The following is a 24,034-nucleotide window of genomic DNA, read 5'->3' on the forward strand; positions in this document are numbered from 1 at the left end:
TCGGGAGGCTGAGGCAGGAGAATTGCTTGAACCCACAAGGCGGAGGTTGCGGTGAGCTGAGATCGTGCCATTGCACTCCAGCCTGGGTAACAAGAGCGAAACTCCGTCTCAAAAAAAAAAATCCCATCAATCCTAAAGTTTGTCTGGGTGTAAAGAGACTCGCACTGTATTTTTCCATAAGTTAGGAAGAAAACCAAACCTTGGGGAGAAGGAAAAGTGCTAAGCACCCTTATTATTTCCATCCTCTTCCTCAAACTGGGATATACTATAAACAGCATAGATGACCCAGAAACACAGTTTCCTCTTCAATCTTGCACTTGGAGAATTATAGCCACAATGACCTGCAGAACTTAAAATAACACGGTCTAAACAGTCACAGTTTATAAAGCACTTCACACTTAACATTTGATTCAGCCTCCCACAAAATGACCTTGAGAGGCCAATAATGAAGGCACAATTATTCCCATTTCAAAGGTAAAACTGAGACCTGGAGAGGTGATTTACCCAAGATGACAGAGCAGAGATTCTCAACTTAAGTCTGACTTCAAAGTCACCGCTCTCCTCCCAGCTTTCTGCACCCCTGCTGCCAATTAACTTGTAAATGCGCGTCAGACAAGGGCAATGTCGTATTTTCAAACTCCCAACACAGGGCCAGAACATGGTAAGCAACCGAAATATGCTGTATTAAACTGAACAGTCTTCCAAGCCACAGCCCAAAGGGATCTTTGCAAACATAGAAAGCCCACTTCTCACAAACAACGCTAAGATCACGTATGGGAACAATGTGATTATGGGTCATCTTTATTACTTAAGTATCTCTATGTCCTCACAAAAAAAAGCATTTCATACATATAAAGAATATCACTGTATAATTACCCAAGGCTCTCCCTCTCCTTTCCCTTCCCTACCGGAGCTGTTCTGGCTAATAATACGTTGTGTTCCTGGAGCAATTTTGTTTTACAAAGTGCTTTCACATATCTTATCTCATTTAGTTCAAAATGCCCTGAAAGAGGACACAAAGAAAATAGAAACTTAAATAAAACTCCACTGACATCTTTACTACTCATTACAAATGCCTGTACTGGTTTTTAAAAGCCAAGAAACAAACAAACAAACCCACTGGCCTAACGCGTACGACCTGTGGGACCGTAAATTAGTATGGTCTCTCTCCAAGAAAGCAAGGAGCTAGCAACGATCATAACGGAAGCACGGGCACTTCTGAGTCAGTCATTTCACAGTGAAGAATTTAGAGTTGAGTGCAAACAGATGCATGCAAAGCGAGCTGCAGGCATCATTTTGTACAATGGCCCAAAACCTGTAAAAAACCATCCCAAAGAGATGAGTCAAGAAAATGGTGGTATCCATCAACCAACTGCCTTGAGGCCATTAAAAATCATTGTCTTTGATTACCATCAAAGTTATCAATGCAAACCGCAGTTATTAAAAATACAGCATTTGGCCGGGCGCGGTGGCTCACACCTATAATCCCAGCACTTTGCGAGGCCAAGGCGGGTGGATCATGAGGTCAAGAGATCAAGACCATCCTGTTCAACAAGATGAAACCCCGTCTCTACTAAAAATACAAAAATTAGCTGGGCATGGTGGTGCGTGCCTGTAATCCCAGCTACTCGGGAGGCTGCGGCAGGAGAATTGCTTGAACCCAGGAGGCGGAGGTTGCGGTGAGCCGAGATCACGCCATTGCACTCCAGTCTGGGTAACAACAGCGAAACTCTGTCTCAAAAAAAAAAAAAAAACACAGCACTTAAAGAGTATGAGCCCACATTTGTAAAACTGCATCTACAAGTGGAGGAATGCCCGGTATAAGATTTCAATGATTTCTACCTTTTGAGTACTTGTCTGATTTGAATCACTTCTTAACCAAAAAAGGCCATCTGCACAAAAGTAAAATGCTATTGGCTTAATTAGGTATGGGGATTACACATGGATTTTATTTTTCCATGAAAATGAATCAATTACTGTAGTTACCATGGATAACTAAGAATCCCCCTGAAAGGAAGAAGTATTTCCAAAGGCAGTAACAGAGAGGGCCTTCTACTGTATTGGGCCTGGATTTCATGCCCCAGCTGTCTCTGATAAAATGTGCAACCACACGCAGGTCACTTAACAACAGTACTAGAAACCTGAGAAATTCTCAACTATAAAATTATAGTATCCAACACTGTGATCAGTTAAGTCTATCTTTTCCACTGGATCCATACCAATTCCCTCCTACTACTAAGTAACACTTGAAATACTCCAACACAAGTTTGAACTCAAATATTCCTCAAATGTATACTATGCAATAGACATTAACGTTGACCTACACAGACATAAATTCAGCCCCTACTCTTGTAGGGTTAATAGGGTGAGAGACATGTAAGCAAATAACTCCAGCACCTAAACATCAAGTGTGAGACCAGTCAACAGGGAGAAATAGCTCTGCCAGACTGAGTCAACAGGGTGGCAGGCTTCAGACAGACACCATGAGCTCCTCAGGTAATCCATTCACCCAGCAAGTAGAAGAGTAAGACACGGGGCTCAGCTGAAGCCCAGGATGTGTGAAGTGGATCAGTGGCAGGATAAGCACAGAGCAGAGCAAGGGCTTTTTATGCCATGCTGAGGACAAACTTAATTTAGACTCGATCCTGAGAGAGCCACTGAAGGATCACGATCAGATCATGATCAGATTTGTAAATTCAAGGACTATGTCTTCTTTAGTTAAACGTCTTTGTGCACAGATTCAGCGCACTCCAATCTTAATTCTCAATCTATCCCTCTTTCCATTTCACCATCCAGGTGTATTTGGGAGTCAAGTGTTGGCTGATATAGGACGGGGTGGAAGGTGATTACATCACCTTCTAATCCATAAAGCCTTGTTCAGTATCCCAAAGTGCATCTGTTACTTGCTATCCACTTGCTTTATTAAGAATCAAAGTGCAGAATTTATTTGATTCATTTATATCTGAGTCAGGCAGGAAGGCCGCCGGCAGGCCTGATGTCTCCAGGTTGGTGATTTCCAACTGTGTAATAATACCTTGAGCATTTGTGCAGCAGTATGCAGTTTACAAAGTGCTTTCACATCAAAAATTCCCCTGTTTCTCCCAGCAACAAGCCTGTGAAGTGCATGAAACGAGTTGTCCAGATGAGGAAATAGCTCAGCGAGGTTGTATAGCTTGCCTGATGTCACACAGCCAGTTTAAAACAGGGCCAAACTTGAACTAGACTCACATGCCCAACCCTGTTCATTACCACAGAGGTACCCCATATAGTCACAATCCTGTCCAAATCTGAGGCTTTCATTACTGAGGTCCATTTAGTAGAAGTAATAAGGCACGTACACAAAGCACACAAGTCTGCTGCTTAACAGAATAAGCATTCATTCAGCCCCCTTCTGCAAACCTATAGAAAGACTAAATGCAAGAAACACATGCTCACTCCTAATCCCTTCTCATTTCCTCCTGGCACCTGTTTCTGCCCCCACAGGCACCAAACACTCTAACAGCTGGCCGAAATGAGAACCAAGAGATAATACACTACCACTGCAGACCAAGCTGTCACCAAAATGGTGGTTAGGAAATAATGGAAACAGAAACACCCAGATTTTAAGAGATCAATAAAATGGACACCAAAAGATCTCCCACATTCTCATGACAGATTCAGTCACTTAAGATACCTGGGCTGTGCTGGGCACAGTGGCTCAGGCCTGTAATCCCAGCACTTTAAGAGGCTGACGCGGGCGGTTCACGAGGTTAGGAGCTGTGAGCAGCCTGACCAACATGGTAAAACCCCATCTCTAATAAAAATACAAAAATTAGCTGGGCGTGGTGGCACGCACCTGTAATCCCAGCTACTCAGGAGACTGAGGCAGGAGAATCGCTTGAACCCAGGAGGCAGAGGTTGCATTGAGCTGAGATCGCGCCACTGAACTCCAACCTGGGAGACAGAGCGAGACTCTGTGTAAAAAAGTAAAAAATAAAAAAAGATACCTGGGCTGCTGTCCAGGTACACCGGTCTCCAGGTAGATAAGAGTCACACAATGCATTCTTTTCACTCCTTCCTTACTCCCCGCTCAAAAAAAAGTTACTATTAAGAATTCCTGCCAGCCGCAGTGGCTCACACCTGTAATCCCAGCACTTTGGGAGGCCAAGGCGGGTGGATCACATGCCTGGACTTTTTGTATTTTTAGTAGAGAGGAGTTTCACCACATTGGCCACGCTGGTCTCCAGACATCAAGTTATCCGCCAGCCTCTGCCTCCCAAAGTGCTGGGATTACAGGCGTGAGCCACGGCACCCAGCCCTGTGGCTATGTATTTTGTTAACCTTCTAGGACCCCAGTACATAAACATTGCTGTTGATAATACTTCAGTGTTCACTGGCCTTCCTCTTCATGGGTGATGGAGCTTGACAGACTTACAAAATTAGAACTTAAAATCCAATTGAGACCTTTTAGGCAGCACCAGCTCTCAAGAATAGCTCTCAACAACTTCTAGCAGTAGGGTTCCTCTTTCGCTAACACCCGCATCTGTCCTATGATTATGTAAGTCATTATGTATAATGTTCGCATTACTCACAACGCCTCATTAACACATCTGGACAGCCTTTGTTTAATGGACGGCCCAGCCCCTGGTAAGGACTCAGAGCAAATGACTTCCCCAGTGCTCCATGGTCCCCTAGGCCTCAAAGTCAGGGGCAAAGATACAAGTACAAGAAAAAGTCAACAGCCCTGGGAAATCAAACCGGTTCCTGTAAGTCTGGACAACTGCAACCCACGCTGGGCCTCAGATACACCCAAGAATGTGGTGTGGGCACCAGTAAGACTAAAGAGCATAAACCATCCTGTCCCAAGGGACACGGGATCTCAGCTCTTCTTCCAGTGATGACTCAAGGAGACAGCCAGCTGGGGATAAGGGGGCAGCTCCACCAACTGGTGCGTCAAAAAAACAACAAACACAAACACACATGAGACAGACACTCCTGACAGAACTGCCCTCGCTTCCCCAACATTCTCAAGTGAAAAGCCTCTCTCCAAAGGCTGCCAAGAGCCCCTTTTATAACCTTTTCTTCTCCCCTTTTTGGGGCTCCACTGATCATTCATTTTATCTCTATTTTCTCTGAACTCAAAAGCGGGGAGCGAATACAGAAAACTAACCATCTAGCTAGTTTTTCACCTTACTTTTCTCATCTGTAAAATGGACTCAGAAACTCCTTTTCTCGCGTAAACTCACAATGTGGATGGTTATTTCAGAAGCGACCGAGTCCTCTCTTCACAATACCATTAAGATAAGTGGGTGTTAAGTGGCCACCTGGAGGTGTTTTCTACAATCCATGTTTTTCTGGGACATTTCTTCAAACGGAAAAAAGAGACCCAGGACAGGTGGGCAGCACCCTTACAACAACAGTGAAATCTGTGGCATGGCAAACTGGTAAAAGTGGAAAAAAACAGAGATCCAGAGTGTTGTGGAGCTGTGGCTGCTCACACAGGAACTACCTAGACCTTGCCCTTTGAGACAATGTACATGGGCTCTTTCCTACAGCCTGAGAGGGCTAGAAAGACAAAAGCCACCTGCAAGAATTGACAGGGGGCCAAGTGCAGTAGCTTAACGCCTGTAATCTCGCACTTTAGGAGGCCAAGGCAGGCAGATCACAAGGTTACAAGTTCAGGACCAGCCTGGCCAACATGATGAAACCCTACCTCTATACAAAAATTAGCTGGGCGTGGTGACACATGCCTGTAATCTCAGCTACTTGGGAGGCTGAGGCAGAAGAATCCGCTTGAACCCAGGAGCCAAAAGCTGGCCGAGATCATACCACTGCACTCGAGCCTGAGCGACAGACTCCATCTGGGGTGGCTGGAGGGGAATGAAGTGACAGGAACAGCAAGTCCTGGAAACAGGATTCTTCCACCAAGAGCAAAATGACAGGTCAACTCCACTTTTAATAATTTTATTCTGAATCAGAATTAAATTTTCAAAATCCTTATTTAAAAAACCTGATACTTCCAGAAGGGTATAGGATTGTCTGAAGTCAAGAAAGATTAAAACCTAGAAGGATAATGAAAATAAAATCTTGCTCACTCTAATTTTCTACAAAAATGTAGAGAGACATCATGGAGTTCCCACCTCCTGGAATAAAAGATGCCTCCAAGGGTGAGGTAAGTATGGAAAAGGTTTATGGACAAAAGGAATCAGAAAAACAAAGACTGGGGCCTGGAAAAGCAATTGAGGCTTGTCTTAGGAAGTCACAGAAATAAAGAGTACAGTTATCTGGAAGACAGAAAGAAACAAAACATAATTGAGCACATGAAAAAATGGATTCAACTGGTCTCATTTTTTAAAGGTTATTTTTAATTATTTAATTTTTATTTTTCTGAGACAGAGTTTTGTTCTTTTTGCACAGGCTGGAGTGCAATGGCACTCATGGCTCACCCCAACTTCCACCTCGTGGGTTCAAGCGATTCTCCTGCCTCAGCCTCCCAAGTAGCTGGAATGAAGACATGCACCACCACACCTGGCTAATTTTGTATTTTTAGTAGAAATGAGGTTTCCCCATGTTGGTCAGGCTGATCTCAAACTCCCGACCTCAGGTGATCCACCCGCCTTGGCCTCCCAAAGTGCTAAGATTACAGCCATGAGCCACCACGCCTGGCCCCTGGTCTCATTTTTATTAACAGGTAAGGCTTAAGGATTTGAAATGGAACAGATCTTCCACAATATCTCCTAAATAAAACAATATATAATTAAAGTTGCCAGATCACAAAATACAAGCTTCTGAACTCCATGAATTAGGTGCAGCATCACTAATCTTTCTGCTCCCTGCCATGAAGTGAATGGCACAATTATTTTAACTCCAAAAGTAATACAATCACCTCAGTAGGACTACTCTACACTGATCCACACTTTACCTAAGCTACATAGCATGAAACAGACAGGGAGTCCCGTTTAGCATTTGGGGATTAAGGCTAAACACAGTTTGAAGCACTCTTATGAGGGATGACAAGAACCAGAAATCGGTTAGTTAATGGAAACAAGTTTGTTAGACAAGAAAAAAATTAAAAAGAAAAAAAGGATATTCCTTAACATTTAACAGACAAAGACAAATATACTTTTAACACCAGGTTTTTCTGACACCAGATCATGGGTCTTACTTCTCCTGGTATTCCACATTATGCTGTTTTGTTTGTTGGGAAAGTCTGGGCATAACTGGAGTTTGGTTCTTAAAAGGGAATCACTTGCAAAGCAATGCATGTGGACAGTCCTTACAGATATTCCCCAAAATCTTATAAATATCTGGCCCACATCTAATTTAACACCTGTTTTTCTTAGTAACTGACTTTATCAAGTCTTCTTCAAAACAGTCAAATTAAAAGCTTTCACTGAAACTCTTTTTCATGCTTGTTTCAAGGTTGACGTAATATTTAACCGTAATTACAATAATAAGCCCAACTGGAATAACCAGATTTGGGAACAAACAACTGACACTTAACTTAGCAAGACTTCTGGGTGAAAGCCAAAGGGGACAGAGGCACATCCCAGAGCTGCCCAGAAGCTTTGTCCTGGGGTATTGGTCAGAACGTTCTGGAGTAAACAGGGCAAGTAGGTTGGGTAGGTAAACGGTGATTAGGAGCTCAGCACAGTGCCGTGTGTCTGCGGTCCCAGCTACTCGGGAGGCTAAGGTGGGAGGATCGCTTAAGCCCAGGAGTTCTTGACTGTGGTGCGCTATACCAATCAGGTGTCTGCACTAAGTTCAGCATCAATATGGTGACCTCCCAGGAGTAGGCGACCACCAGGTTGCCTAAGGAGGAGTGAACCAGCCCAGGCCAGAAGCAGAGCAGGTCAAAACTCCCCTGCTGATCAGTAGTGAGACTGGTCAGGAATGTGAGTCCTCACACCATCATGAGCAAAGGCACTAGCTTAAAAAGGCTCTCCAGTTTAGCCTTCACCAAGTGTCTTAATAGACTATGCCTAGTACGACATTCCCATGTCTTCTCTGAAATGAAGACAAAAAAGACAACAGTTCCATTTTGAATGTAATTGACACCAATTATATACTCCAAAAGATTTTCTTGTTCTGAAGGAGGGAAGTTAAAATAACCTCCAGGGCAGGATACACATACATGCATACATACATATACATATATATTAAAAACACTGGGATTACCGGCACTTGGAAATGTGTCAATAGCCTTCAGCCCAGCAACAGGCACTGGTTTAACCCACTATGAAGAAACAGCCACTGTATATGCCAAGTACCAAATAATTCTACTTCCTATTTGGGCCAGTGGCTACAGGGACACACGAGTTAAATATTAGCCTACAGTAAAAATAATTACCTGAAAAATAAAGCAAGTTGGATTACTTTTTGACGTAATTTATTTTTTCTTTCAAATTTTAGTGACACTTTGAACTTGATTGTATCTTCCTTCCATATTGTCCCTAAACAAGAAAAGGAGCTCAAATGCCACTGCCCTGCACTTAACACAGAGCATGATTTTCCACTGCTAGAAACAAGTAGCAAGAAAGCCACATTCAGATCCCAGGAAAGAAAAACTACAGCAATAAAATCACGTGCAAATTTCCCCACCACTCCACCAACTGTGAAATAACCTGAACAATTTGTCTAAAATGGCAAGTTTTAAAGCAAAAAAAACTCAAAAATCCAACCACTATATTTGTGTTCTTACTTTTTTCTTTACAATTTTATGTAGTTTTAATTATAATAAATCTTACTATTGAACCCTATAGCCAAAACTTCTTCCAATTTTTAAATCATATACTTTTAAATTATATTATTAAGATACTTAAAACTGACAGCCTAGTGGTACAAATTCTGCTTGAGCCGTCCTAGAAAAATCAAACTGGCAATTTGTTTTCATGCTAACTACATGAATTATTATTTTCACATGGCAGAGATTTTCTATTTCAAACTGATACCTGCTAGAAAGCAAAGATCAAATAGTAATGAAGCCCCAATATCGTATCTGTTATTCTCCCTACGAATAACCAAGCAGTAGAATGATGGAAATGGCAGAAAACATCCACAGAGCAAAACATGCAACTGTTTTTATCGTCGAAGTGGATTGGGGCTTTCAAAGGCAAATGTTTTCAGTTATTTAAGGTATTGCAGTGGGAGTCGTGCCCAACACAATTAAGACAGGATTACATTGCAATTTATGACTTTCTCAAGGACATCATTTATTATGAAATATAACAATCATTTCTCCCAAAGCCTACCATCGACAATCACACCCCCAACTCTGCTTTGCTAAGGTAATAAACTAAATGGCAACTCAGCAGGCATCCCTGGCTTTTGAGACCAATTATGGGAAACGTGCTGCCTTCAACCAGCTCAAGTAATAATGCCATCTTACATATAAAGAGGCATACTGCTTTACATCTTCCGTGCACATGATCTTTTCAGTGACTTAGTTTAATCGGCAATGGCAGGTGATTTTCCACTTTACAAAAGAGAAAACAATGCCAGCCTCTGGTTACCTTGCTCAGAAGAACTAAGCCCAAACCACCTTGAGACTTAAAGGAGTCCTGTGCTCTCCTCAGAACATGATTCAATGACAGGTCTTCCTTGGTCCAGCCCCCCAAAATTACAGTCAGTAGGCACAGAGCCTGCACAGCAAAGGAGAGCCCTCCACCATGGTACCGAAAAGCTTTCAGAAAGAGCAACAGTTGCTGCTGTGCAGCATCACCATGAAGGGCATCCGGCCACATCCTGCCGAAGCATCCCCAACACGACTTCAAGTGACAAAGTGGCCAAATCCACAACGCGGTCCCTCCAACAAAGCAGAGCTTTCCCCGAATACTTTTATTTCTTTCCATAAGCACCGGAGGTGGGGTACATGTACCACGCTAGTAATGCAACACCATCAGGAGACCTGGAACAGAGAAAAACATTCCTGCAGAAAGGAGGCGCCTCCTCCCCGTTCTCCACTTCCCAAGTGGCATCAGAACAGGGTCCAGTGACACTCCTTTGGGGACCAACGGCTCCCCAGCGCTCACTTGGTAGAAAGCGCGACGCTCGGGAGCGGAAGGCAGAGCCCGAGCGCATCTTCCTCCTCTTCCTCCTCCCACGCCGCAGCCCGGCTCCGCGGCAGCCCCCGCCCCGCACCCTCCTTCCCCAGCAGCCCCGCCGCGCCTGGAACCTCCCGCCCGACTTTTGACGTCACGGAGGAGGGGAAGGTTCCACTCGGGCCCGTCCCTTTGTGACGTCACAATGACAACAGAGCGGGGCCGAGCGCCGCGGGGGGCGGAGGGAGGGAAGGAGGGCCGGAACGCCAGCGCGCGGCGGGGGAAGAACCCGGGGGCGGGGAGGGGGTGCGCTGACGTCTCGCCGGCTTAACCTGTTGCTCCTGAGACTGCGTCGGAGCCCGCAGGCAGGGCCGAGGGAAGCCGGCCGGGCCGCCGCCATGCTCGGCCGTGCGCACGGTGGGGGGCGCCGGCTGCAGCTGTGCGCCGCGCGCCCCCTCCCCGGCACGCCCACGCCCCCGCCCCGCGCGCTCTCCCCTCCCCGCGCCCCGCAGGCCGCACCGCCCCCGCGCCCCACCCACCAGCCTGCCTGCCTGCCTACTAGCCGGCCCGAGTAGGCCGGTGCCCGCCTGCCTGCGAGCCGGCCCGGGTAGGGTAGCCCGGTGCCCGCCTCGCGCGCCAGCCTGGAACCCGGAGTCTGCCCCCTACAGGCCGCGCGCGCGCCCGCCGGCCCAGCCCGGGCCCAGCCGGCCGCGACCCCGGCGCGCCGTCCCCTCCGCAGCCAGCTCGAGCACGTCGCTAACACCTCTGTTCCCGGAGCATTAACTCGTGCCGTGCCTCCCGCGGCTGCCGCCAGCCACGGTGTTGCAGCCGGACGCCCGGACTCGACACGATCCGCGGACCGCCCGCAATTAAAAAAACCCACCCAACGCTGCTCTCCACCTCAAGAAGGTCCGGAATGGGAGGCGGGGTGGGGTTCTCGTCCAAGTTCTACCCCATTTGCTTTGTGGCTGCATCCGAAACGGACGTGCCCAGGGAAGGCGTCCAGCTCGAGGCAAGGTTGCCTCCGTGCAGTTTCTACAGCCGGAGTTTAAACTAGTCCTTTGCATTCTACCCAGCCCTCTGCAATGCGGATGTATTTTAATTCTTAAATTCTTTATGAACAGCTTTCTAAGTTGGACTTGATTATCTAACCTTGAATTTCTTTCACACTTGAAGTTGACGTGTCTAGATAAGAATCAGCTCTCTTGAAGAAGCATTCAGCTTTTCCATTAAATTTTTTACAAAACCAGTGCACCGAAGGTCATCTCTCATTACACACACCACAATGATCAAAAAGGGAAAATATTAACACCAATCTGTCTACTCAACTTAAATAAAACTTTCCTCTTACGCTAAGGTATGTTCATTTGGCCTTTTCTGAAAAAATGAGTTCTTTAAAGCACGCAGCTAATCACAGATCACTGGAGTGCATATTTGGTTAATCCCTTGGTCCCCTTCTTTCCTCCCTCCCCTCAAACTTAAAAAAAAAAAAAAAAAAGGCACCACACACAAAACAAAAACACTCCTCATGCCAATCAAAACGTAGCTGTACTATGCACAATTTAACTATTCCAAACCATTTAAATCTCTGAATAATCACCGAATTTCAGAAGCCCAGTTAAGAAAAAATGACTTGTAGTTACTTACATATGCATTCATACACACTTAAAAACATTAGCCATAGTGTGTGCCCTTTTCCCCTAGAACTGGAAATCATGAATTTTTCAAACAAAACCAGCCTCATTATTAAATTAAAGTCAAACCCAACAAATGCTTTCGCTGTAACATGATTCCCAACTGGTTTATGTTGCAAACCAGATAAGCCAAAATGACCACAGACATTAAATTTAATGTGCCAGTGCAAAGAGAAGATCGCCATAATCGGACCCTCGATTGCAACTTAAAGGGCTTCCAACAAACACGCGTTACACGATTTTTCCAAATAACATTAATAATAATAACACAGGCTCATTTGCATGCAAAGTGCAATATGGGGCCAAATCCGCTGGAGAATGCAGTTTAGTTACATTACCGAAGCCCCCGCCACCTCAAGCTCCACCAAAATCCCTTGCCTTTCATCTAAAACTAGATTATGGTTGTGTCATTCGAGGTCAATTTATTTACTTGAGGTATCTCTACACCAATCTGTTTTTTCAGCCAAACTAGGCAGACACCACTTTGCTTGAAAAGCCCTCTTTCAGAAAAGAAAGAAACAGCCTTATCGGACGCTGTGTTTAAAACCCTTCAGCTGCAGAATTATCTATAAACTTGACATTCACAGCCATTGCTTAAAACTGCAAGTCAAAGGATGTGTTGTTAGGAGCACTTACATATTTCTTCTGAATGATATTCCTCTTGGGTCTTTCCTTGCTCATTCTGAGATCCAAATGCTGATTGCAAAAGGGGACAATTGCTTCATGAATTTAAAGCCGTCAGAAATTTGCAAAAAAATATCCTGGTGGTTTTTATTGTTGTTGGTGGTGGTTGATCTTGTAATCCGACTTTTCTTCCTCTTCCCCCAAAGCCAGATTCGCCTTGAAATAAATCCGAAATTGGGAAGGAAAAAAAAAAGAGCCAAAGACGAACGAAGCAAACAAAAAAAAATTCACTTTAGTAAAACACTCATAATGGAAAATTTCCCCCGAAACACATACACACACACACAAAAAAAAAACCGACGCCCTTCACTCCCCCCCCTTTTTCCTCCAAAAACTACATCAGCGAAACGTGAAGGTCCTTAGTGTCTGATCCGTAGTTACATCTTGGAAAAGAAAAGGGAAAGATAAATAAAAAATGTTGGAAGTCACGTTTGTGCTGCAGCAGCAGTGCGAGCAGAAGAGTCAACTCCAGCGGCGGCGGCGGCGGCGGCGGCAGCACCACAGCGAGGGCTCGCCGAGTCTTTTTTCCAAGCCCCCTAACCAATGAGAGAGAGGCTATCCAGCCCAACTTTAAATGGACTCTGCTTTTATACAAGTTAGGGCTCCTCGGGTAATTCCCCGCCGGGCGCCAGCCGAAAACTCCCACCGCTCGGCCGCCAGGCGCCCGCTTAGCCCGGTGCCGACCGCCCCTGGCCCAGGCCAGGGCACCCCCGCAGCCTGGCCAACCAGACACCCGAGCGGCCTCGACGAACCCCTCCCAGGCAAGCCCTGGGCGTCGCTCCCACGCCGAGCACAGGCGTGAAATTGAGAGAGGCTCCCTAGCTCAATGCATGGCACGCTCCGTCGCTCCACCTCACCCCCTTTCCCCTGCCTGCCGCTCACCCCACGGCCGCCCCACGCCAGCACTCGCCACTGCCCTCGCGTCTACCTGCAGCCGGGCTGCTGGGTACGAGTGCCCCAAGGCGCCCGGCCCCGGGGAGAGCCGCCTATTCCCGGGGCACCTTAGAATGGTCCCCTTGATCTTCTGGAAGTTGTAGTCCCCCGACTACAAAATGGCTATGGCCACGGAAGCTGGGAACTACAATTCCCAGCCTGCCCCGCAAAGACTGTCACTCAACTCCCCTCCCTCCCTCGGCCCCCTCCCCCTCACCGACCGTGCCAACAAACGCTTGGACGTGTCCCGCGTGCGACACTGCTAGAGGCTGGCTCGGGATTGGCCCGCGGAGCGTGTGGTCCGCGAGCGAGGAACTCCCCACGCCGGCCCCCCTCCGGCCCCCCTCCCATGGCGGCCCCCTCCCCGCGCGCCCTACCCCCACCCGCGGCGCTAACCGCCTGTGGAATCGAGGAATCGCGCGCGCGCCCCCCAGAGCCGCGGGGGAGGGACGCGAGGCTTCCCCGGGGAAGGCCTCGGAGCGTGGCGGCGAGGGGGGCGGTGTCAGGGAGGGGTTGGAGCCCGTCCTAAGGAAAACTGGGCCACGCACCAAGAGGAATCCTCGGTGCGAACTAGTTGATCGGCGGCGCCTGCTGCTTGTGCAGTGCAGCCGGTGTCACCTCAGGACAGCGCCTCGCGTCTGTGTACAGAGCGTGCTGCGGGCGCCTGGGGTAGTCCCAGGTCACCCTTTCCGCGCCCCGCAGCAGCGCACACCCGCACGCGCAGGGTAGGCGGTGGCCGGGGTCGCCTCGTGGAAGGGCCACGCCCCCCCCACGCCTGGGCTCGCCACGTGGCTCCGCGGTCGCGAAAGCGCCTCCGCCCGACCCGCGAGGAGGACGTCCCTGGTGGCTCGGGAGTGAAGCCCTGGCTGCTGCCTCCCGAGAAAAGAGCTATGTTTAAAGAGACTGGGCGGGATCTTTGCTTTGCCAGGCGGATTTTGTGATAAAATACCGCAAAATGCTGAGGTAAAAATGAGTGGAATATGGAGACCGAGCCGCACAGACACACTGTAAGGAAGCATCTCGAACACTGAGTGCCAGGAATATCAAGTGCCCGGGCCACGGGAGAGCCTGCTTTTTACCTGCCTCCAGCCAGCCCCCTGTCGTGCTCGTTTAATCGCTGAAATAAATGAAGTAGCAGGCCCTGGCGTACCGCTTTGGGCCTTCGCCTTATTAACAACTTCGTCAAGTCTCGCATTGCCATTCTGCCTTGTTAATTTCCTTGTTTTTCGCTGTGGTTTTAGAGGAGCAGCGTCTTCCATTCTCAGGCTAGCCTTGGAATGAAACGTGGCAGAAGCGCTCCCACGGAGGCACACCCGTATATTTTATTCTACCAATTCCCTAGACTTCAAAAGTCTATATACTCGGGTCACACAGTTGTTTACTTGCAGCAGTGTTTGAAGAGATAACCATGGTGTCTAGAAAGGTCTCAGAAACCCGAGGTGAGAGACCAGACCTGGATTCACATGGCAGCGGAGAGCCTCTCTGAGCTTGTCAGTTTCCTCATCTGCGAATTAGTGGTGATCAAACCTGTGGGGAGGATTATATGATAAATAACTAACCTAGCTTAAAGCTAGGCACGTTACTGGAAGCTTTTGGTAAACGAAATAAAACGCCTTTTCGGAAGGGTTTTTAGTTATTATTTTACCTTATCAAAAAATCTGAAATCAAATAATTGTCTCATGTTCACTTCAAAATCGGAAAAATAAATGACCTTTTGTGCCCTGAATACTGCAAAACTTGTTCTGTTCGCTGGTGCCATTTCCTGGGAAGGATCCAATGGGGCAGACTCCAGTAGGGCCACCCAAGGTGTTTTCAAAAGACTCTGATCAATAGGACTGGCATACTGGGAATCTCCACATCTCCACGTTGTTAACATTTTAAACAGCTTTCTGTAAGTTTAACGCAGATCTCTCATTCCCCAGGCAAATATTAATGAACAAAGGTGGGTTTCTTCTGGGTTCCCCTAACTAGCCCTGGAGACTGGACTTTTCGGTCCTGGGCCGGCAAACTCCCCTTCCAGACTACCAGCTCTGGGTCACCTGGTGTGAGAAACCATTGTGTGAAGTTGAGGCCTCAGGGCAGGGGAAAGGAAGGAATTTGCTCATTTCCAAAAGATTTGAATAATATTAGTGTTGTTTTCCCTGAAAGGGAAAAAGATTGGCCTTCTTAGCGGTTGAAAGTCTTTCCTGTTGTGGAAATAGACTACTCCTAATGAACTTCCTCCCCCTACCATCTTGGCAAGGCCATCCAAGGCTTTCCTTGCTTTTTCCTCCTCTTTTTCATTTTCTGTAAGTCAAATGCACTCTTTCTCCTGCTGATTTTCACATCTCAAAGCCTTGACCTCTTCAATTGGAGGGGCAGGGGTGAGAACATGTCTAGGTATGTTGATTCTGTTAGACTGTATGCCAGCACTGTCCTCATTCCTAAGGATACAGGAAGCTCAAAAGTCCTTTTCGAAGAAGCACACAGCTCAGAAGAGGCAAAATTCGCCAGGTGCATTGGCTAACGCCTGTAATCCCAGCACGTTGGGAGGCTGAGGCAGACAGATCACGAGGTCAATAGATCGAGACCATCCTGGCCAACATGGTAAAACCCCATCTCTACTAAAAATACAAAAATTACCTGGGCATGGTAGTGTCCGCCTCTAGTCCCAGCTACTGGGGAGGCAGGAGAATTGCTTGAACCCAGGAGTCAGAGGCAGCTGAGATATCGTGCCACTGCACTCTAGCTGGCAATAAAGCAAGACTCCATCTCAAAAAAAAAAAGGCAGAGTTTACAATGGATTGTGATATCTCCACAAAGTACTATATCAGCAATGTAGAAAAGAAGGTAAAAAGAACACATGGCTAAGGCCGGGCTCAGTGGCTCAAGCCTGTAATCCCAGCACTTTGGAGGCCGAGGCAGGTGGATCACGAGGTCAAGAGATCAAGACCATCCTGGTCAACATGGTGAAACCCCGTCGCTACTAAAAATACAAAAAATCAGCTGGGCATGGTGGCGCGTGCCTGTAATCCCAGCTATTCAGGAGGCTGAGGCAGGAGAATTGCCTGAACCCAGGAGGAGGAGGATGTGGTGAGCCTCTATCACACCATTGCACTCCTGCCTGGGTAACAAGAGTGAAACTCCATCTCAAAAAAAAAAAAAAAGAACACATGGCTGAGATGACTAGGTGTGAAGGAGTTTTGAAGTATGTGGAGGGGTTCACATACATACTTAAGGAAAGTGCATATTTCACCCCTTTGCATCGCATCCTGTTTGCTTACGTTCTCCACTTTTAACGATTCCAGTTCTCTCTAAATAAAAACGAAACTCACTAAAGTCAGAGATGATGTTGTTTACTTCTCATACCCTCCGAAGCTCCAAAACATTCATCGCATTTGAAAGAGGTCCAGTAAATGCTTACCGGTGAATATTTCACCAAATCTGTAATGCCCTACTGTTTAGACTATTGCCTGACCTTTAGTCTCCCACCATCATCTCTCATTCCATTCTGGAACTTTGCTAGTTTTCCTCTTGCATTATCTAACTCCAATGTACTACTATACATTTTTCAAGACCCCAACTTCAGGCCTATTTCCAATTCAGCCTGACTGCTTGGCCTACTCATTCCTAGATTTTCATTGCCCGTGTCATTTCGGCCACTTTTTTTGAGCTTTAAAATTTTGTCCTGAGGCTGAGTGTGGTGACTCACATCTGTAATCCCAGCACTTTGGGAGGCCGAGGCAGAAGGATAGCCTGAGCTCTGGAGTTTGAAACCAGCCTGGGTAACATGGTGAAACCCTTTCTCTAGCAAAACAAAACAAAACAAAACAAAAAAACCATATATATATATATATATGCATATATATATATATACACACACATATATATATATATATAAACCATATATACACACACACACACACACACACACAAATTAGCTGGACATGGTGGTCCGGGCATGGTAGTGCCTGTAGTTCCACTTACTTGGGAGGCTTAGGTGGGAGGATGGCCTGAACCCAGGAGGCTGAGGTTGCAGTGAGTGGACATTGCACTACTGCACTCCAACCTGGGTGACAGAGAGACCCTGAAAAAAAAAAAGTGCTCTGTGTTGTATTATTTTCTGATCATGTCATGTGTATATCCTCTATCTCTTAATTAAATCGAAATGTGATAGGGCCATGATTTGTCTCATACTGAGGCAGCCATTGGCAATGAGGGAATCAGATGTTTCTAATATTAACTCTCTGAGAGACTTTATGGCATTCATTTGCATCATATGGGCCTCGGGTCCACCAAGTATAAAATGAGCAGGTTAGGCTGGGTGCGGGTGGTGGCTCATACCTCTAATCCTAGCACTTTGGGAAGCCAAGGCAGAAGCATTGCTTGAGCCCAGGAGCTCAAGACCAGCCTGGGTAACATAGCATGACTCCATCTCTACAAACACGAAATAAAAAATTAAAGGGTTAAATTCAATTATACCCAATGACATTTTTTTTTGAGACGGAGTTTCGCTCTTGTTACCCAGGCTGGAGTGCAATGGCGTGATCTTGGCTCACCACAACCTCCGCCTCCTGGGTTCAGGCAATTCTCCTGCCTCAGCCTCCCCAATAGCTGGGATTACAGGCACGCACCACCATGCCCAGCTAATTTTTTGTATATTTAGACCAGGATGGTCTCGATCTCTTGACCTCGTGATCCACCCGCCTCGGCCTCCCAAAGTGCTGGGATTACAGGCTTGAGCCACCACGCCCAGCCTATACCCAAAGACATTTCTACAACCCAACATTCTCTAGTCCTGCCTTGACCTTGGTACTCTGCTACTTGTATCCCTCAGTGTTGGCCCCTAAGTAAACTCAAATCCACAATCATTCAGTGACAGTTACTAGGTTAAGGTTCTTTCCACTTGTATGTTATTAATTTCCAAAAAGACCTTATATTTATCTGTCCTACTTAAGGATAGCTTTCATTTGTATAACTTCAATAGTGTTTACAGCACACTGTTACGATAATTTAATTTAAACCATAAAACAGCTTAGATCAAGACAGGTATTACTGTTCTCACTCTTCCAATGCGAAAAATGAAATATTAAGAGGTTGTGATTTGCTCAAAATCATACAACCAGTTGGGTGGACGAGCCAGGGGTCCAACTCAGGATTCCTGGCTCCACATACCCCGTGCAGACCATCTCCCTGGTTTTCCAAAATGGGATTCAAGACACATGATTCCATGAAATGTTACTAGGTGGAGCTGAAAAGAAAGTAATTCCTTGACGAACTAATTTTGGAGACTACTACCTTATAAAAAAGATAACCTGTTTACTTTGCTGTCGTGTTTTTAGAAATCCCCAAAGGGGCATATAGCTTTACAAATTAATTTGATCACAGGAATCTTTTTTTAAGAAAGAGCTGGGCTGGGCGCAATGGCTCTTGCCTGTAATCCCAGCACTTTGGGGAGGCCGCGGTGGGTGGATCATGGGGTCAGGAGTTTGAGATCAGCCTGGCCAACATGGTGAAGCCCCACCTCTACTAAAAACAAAAAGATTAGCTGGGAGTAGTGCTGCACACCTGTAATCCCAGCTACCCAAAAGGCCGAGGCAGGAGAATTGCTTCACCTGGAAGGTGAGGGTTGCAGTGAGCCAAGATCACGCCCCTGTACTCAAGCCTGGGCGAGAGCAAGACTCTGTCTCAAAAACAAATAAGAAAACAGACCTTTTAAGTCCTGTCACCAGGCCCCATTGCTTTTCCTGAATTGCCTCAGAACACCAAGAAAAAATGAAAGAAAGAGCTGGTTACCCCAAGTCTTAGAGACATGCTTCACCCAATACGATGAATTTATACTTCTAATTTTACATAGGTCTGTCTTCATATGTGAGGGAGTAAGGAGACGGGTGTAAAAATAATATCTGAGTGACATCAGGTTTATAAATAACTATGAACCAGTGTACTCAGAGGGTGGGGGCTTCCATTGAAAGAACGTAGAACAGCTATTTCGAGCCAACTGAGATTTGCAAGAGTATTTTAAAACACACTAGGAGGTAAACTCAGATGTAAACAGCCCTCTTAAGAGTGAGTGATGTCAAGGAGACATTAGTTCTTTTTGTTATTCAGTGCTTCCTGTCCCTGAATTACAGTCTTATTTGTCAAGCCTCAATAAAATGCCACAGCACAAACCAAATACAATAAAATGATGCTTTCAACCCTACTGGTTATCTGTGGATCTCGTTTACACAAGTCACTGAAAGTCGCTGGTACTTTGGATTGTGTAAAAATTTTGGACTATCATTACTATTCTGCTTAGATTGTGTCTTGTGTTATTGAAAGAGAGCTGGCCCTGTTTCAGAAACTCTGGTAAGGCAGCCAAGATGGGAAACCTGCAGTTCCTAAGAATAGAAACTACTGTTTATAATAATACTGTACTCTGTGTTTGCGGGGGGGAAATCAACTTATCAGTGATCAACTAATCCACAGGATATCATTATGAGGAAACTGAGGCATAGGGATTATAGGGCTCCTGTGAGTAGGCAGGGAAAGAGGGGGAGGTGCTGTATGAATCAGAATGCCTTCAGTTGCAAGTGAATGGAGCCCAAGTGACAATGGCTTATGGAAAAAAAAGGAGGAGGGGCTTGGCTCACCTAACTGGAAACCCAGAGTCCAAGTTTCAGGGCTACGAAGGATGTCATCGTCCTTCCTTCATTCCTTCCTTCTCTTTCTGTCTCCATTCATCTCAGCATTTCCTTTCTTCCAGAGATGAGAGCTCCAAAGAAAACTCCTTTTTGGCCAGGCACGGTGGATCACGCCTGTAATCCCAACACTTTGGGAGGCAGGTGGATCACTCAAGCCCAGGAGTTTGAGACCAGCCTGGCCAACAGAGCAAAACCCCTCTCTACTAAAAATACAAAAATTACCCAGGCATGGTGGTGCCCATCTGTAATCACATTTTTCTAAGGAGGCTGAGGTGGGAGGATCGCTTGAGCCTGGAGATAGAGGTTGCACTCCAGCATGGACAACAGAGGGAGACTGTCTCAAAAAACAAAAAAAGAGGCCAGGCGCGGTGGCTCACACCTATAATTCCAGCACTTTGGGAGGCCAAGGCAGGTGGATCACAAGGTCAGGAGTTCAAGATTAACCTGACCAAGATGGTGAAACCCCCATCTCAAAAAAAAAAGAAAAACTCCTTTCTCACCCATGGACATGGGGGTGGAGCAGATTTTGTTATCCAAAGGAGAGGGAGACAGACACTCCAGAAAGCAAAAAGAAAAAAAAAGTACAGTCAACCACAGAAGTTACTAGTCCTTCTCTCTGTCAGGGCCACAGAAGTGAGCAGGAAAGAAGAAAAGAACCTTTCACCATCAGAATCCTAGAGACTCACTGGATTATAGACCATTCCGCCTCAGGGCTACTCTCTCAACTTGCACTTGGAGGTTTTCACAGACATGATGCCTGCCAAAATACTGGTCTCCATATAAACACTTTTGCCCATAGTTTCTATGTATGAATCTATAGAATTTGCTAACCAAAAACAGAGCCTATCTCCTGCCAAATTGGGACATCTGCAATTTATATTCTGTTTTCTGAAATCTCAAGGTTTCCAAAACCCAAGATTCACCTACACCTTTACAGAAACCCAGTACCAACTCCCTTTCTGCTCCTATACACAGACACACAGAGAGAGGGAAACAGAAAGAATTCAAACCTGGGCAGTTAAATTGTGACTGAAATTTAGCAGATTATTTCCTGCTTTTGGTCTTTCTCTCAGTCGTCAAACATTCATTAAAAAAAAAAACATTTGACCAGGTAATCCCAGCACTTTGAGAGGCGAAGGTGGGCGGATCACCAGGTCAGGTGTTCGAGACCAGCCTGACCAACATGGTGAAACCTGTCTCTACTAAAATGACAAAAATTAGCTGAGCGTGGTGGCACATACCTGTAAGTCCAGCAACTCGGGAGGCTGAGGCAGGAGAATTGCTTGAAGCTAGGAGGTGGAGGTTGTCATGAGCCAGGATCGTGCCATTACACTCCAGCCTGGGCAACAGAGCAAGACTATCTAAAAAAAAAAAAAGAAGAAGAAGGGAAGAGTAGGGAAGATACTGAGAGAAGAAGGGAACCTGCAGGCTCCACTAAATTGAAGGTTGGCCAGGAGCTGCTCTGACCTTGAGTCTCATAAGTTACCTTAGAGGCCCTGTTTCTTATAACTTCAACCCCTGTCTATCCATCCCTCAGTTCCGATACTCACAGATGCAAAGGATCTAGGTCATTCTCTTTCCACCCAAGAGAAGGGGGGGATATGACTTTTTTTTTTTTTTTTTTTTTTTTTTTTTTTTTTTTTTTTTTTTTTTTTTTTTGCTGCCCTCGAAACCCACCAGTGAGCGAGCAATGCAGAACTGTTACTGCCTTAAGCCCAGAAGTCCTCAGATACAGAAGCAATTTGGCTGGGAGGAGGGAAGGAGGGACTGAATTTAAGCCAAGTCCAGGGGAACCCAGGACAAAGAAAGGAAACCCAGGTTGTCAGGCTCTGGCCTTTATTATTAAAAAATAACAGTGTCGCTGGGCACAGTGGCTCAAGCTTGTAATCCCAGAACTTTGGGAGGCCGAGGCGGGTGGATCACAAGCTCAAGAGATCGGGACCATCCTGATCAACATGGTGAAACCCCGTCTCTACTAAAAATACAAAAATTAGCTGGGCGTGGTGGTGCCTGTAGTCCCAGCTACTCAGGAGGCTGAGGCAGGAGAATTGCCTGAACCCAGGAGGCAGAGGTTGCGGTGAGCCGAGATCACGCCATTGCACTCCAGCCTGGTTAACAAGAGCAAAACTCCGTCTCAAAAAAAAAACCAAAACAAACAAACAAAAAAAAAACAGTTTCCAGGTTTTTCCCCAAACAATGACCATATTCAAAACATTATGATCAGGCACAGTGGCTCAAGCCTGCAGTCCCAGCACTTTGGAAGGCCGAGGCAGGCAGATCACTTGAGACCATGAGTTCAAGACCAGCGTGGCCAACATGGTAAAACCTTGTCTCTACTAAAAATACAGAAATTAGCTGGGCATGGTGGTACACCTCACCTGTAGTCCCAGCTACTTGGGAGGCTGAGGCAGGAGAACTGCTTCAACCCAGGAGGTGGATGTTGCAGTGAGCTGAGATCTCACCATTGTACTCTAGCCTAAGCAACAGAGCAAAAAGAAAAAAAATGATGTTAAACATAGCCAGGCACCGTAGTCCCACCTACTTAGGAGCTGAGGCAGGAGGACTGATCAGTTGAGCCCAGAACTTTGAGGTTGCAGAGAGCTATGATCGCACCACTGCACTCCAGCCTGGGCAACAGAGCAAAACCCTATCTCTAAAAAAAAGAAAAAGAAAAAGAAAAAGAAACCTCAAGAGACAGACAGACAGACAGATATAAATAGGACACACATTGGTCAGCTATGCTTTTGACACTCTTGAGTGTTTGAACTGATGTTTTTGAAGATGAGACCAGGGGCCCGGTTGATAGAGTTTGTATCTCTGAAGCATCCTTTGACCCAAAATGGATCCCCTGGAATTCTCTTATCCTAGAAGGCAAGAAAAGCCAGAAGGAAGGAGCCACATTTTTGGAAGTTACTATAGAGCAGATCCTTGGAGATTGGAAATTTCACAAGTCATCTCAGTATGCCTAGGACTGTCCCAGATTTTCCCAGGCAGATGTAAGAGTCATATTCACATTATTTCCACTCTACATCTCCCCATTACCCAGCAAAGTACCTGTCCCATAGGAGATGAATGCTTGTTAAATAAGTAAATGGGCCAGAGCGGGTGACAAATGCCTGTAATCTCAGCACTTTGGGAGGCCAAGTTAGGAGGATCACTTGAACCCAGGAGTTTAAGACCAGCCTGGGCAACATAGTGAGACCCCATATCTTAAAAAACAAAAAATAGGCATGGTAGCTCAAGCCTGTAGTCCCAGCTATTCAGGGGCTAAACTGGGGGGATTACTTGAGCTTAGAAAGTCAAGGCTGCGGTGAGCCACGATCGTGCTATTGTACTACACCGTGGATGACAGAGCAAGACCCTGTCTCAAAAAATAAATACATACAGGCATAAATACATAAGTTGACATGTCACACTGTGCCATTTACCATTTTGTTCAAAAATCATTCCCTGGGCTGGGTGCAGTGGCTCACACCTGTAATCCCAGCACTTTGGGAGGCAGAGGCAGGTGAATCATGAGGTCCAGACATTGAGACCACCCTGGCCAACACGGTGAAACCCCGTCTCTACTAAAAATACAAAGATTAGCTGGGCATGGTGGTGTGCGCCTGCAATTCTAGCTGATCGGGAGGCTGAGCCGAGATTGCCCAGCTGCACTCCAGCCTGGGTGACAGAGCAAGACTCCGTCTCCAAAAAAAAAAAAAAATCATTCCCCGTATCTGAGGTACCCTTTCAAACAGGCCAGCTACCAGCAAGGAGTTGCAATTATTGAGGAAGTGAAAATGTTTGACAAGTGGCACTTAAAATATCTCCATTTTGCTTTCCAGCCAGAACTCTTTTTGTGAACTATCCAAATAAGAGAGGAGGAAATAAAAAACTTTTATGTTAGCCAGGCATGTCAGTATGCACCTGTAGTTCTAGCTATTCAGGAGGTTGAACCAGACAGTCCCTTGAGCCCGAGTCCGAATCCAGCCTCAGCAACAGACCCCCACCACCCCCCCCAAAAAAAAAACAAAAAAACAAAAAACCTCAGCCAGGG

General features: G+C 46.3%; 1 protein-coding gene across 13 annotated transcripts in view; it reads right to left on the minus strand.

Moving 5' to 3' along the window:
- JARID2 (jumonji and AT-rich interaction domain containing 2) overlaps nucleotides 1-13,461 on the minus strand; it is a 282,534-nt gene extending 269,073 nt beyond the window's left edge. For 5 of the 13 annotated variants that reach the window (XM_078368300.1, XM_078368298.1, XM_035294838.3 and 2 more), the window contains exon 1: nucleotides 12,350-12,897. Coding sequence is in view for 4 of the 13 variants with exons in the window: in XM_035294838.3 (XP_035150729.2) it covers nucleotides 12,350-12,394 (45 nt within the window). In the remaining 9 variants the exon portion in view is untranslated. Of the gene's footprint in view, nucleotides 1-9,491; nucleotides 9,887-10,010; nucleotides 10,149-10,558; nucleotides 10,677-12,349; nucleotides 12,898-13,325 lie in introns of those variants that run through there. The other 8 variants (XM_078368303.1, XM_078368295.1, XM_078368297.1 and 5 more) reach the window with 4 other exon arrangements.
- Nucleotides 13,462-24,034: the final 10,573 nt, after the last annotated feature.

This window comes from Callithrix jacchus, chromosome 4 (assembly GCF_049354715.1).
Source record: "Callithrix jacchus isolate 240 chromosome 4, calJac240_pri, whole genome shotgun sequence".
NCBI classification, from domain to species: domain Eukaryota; kingdom Metazoa; phylum Chordata; class Mammalia; order Primates; family Cebidae; genus Callithrix; species Callithrix jacchus.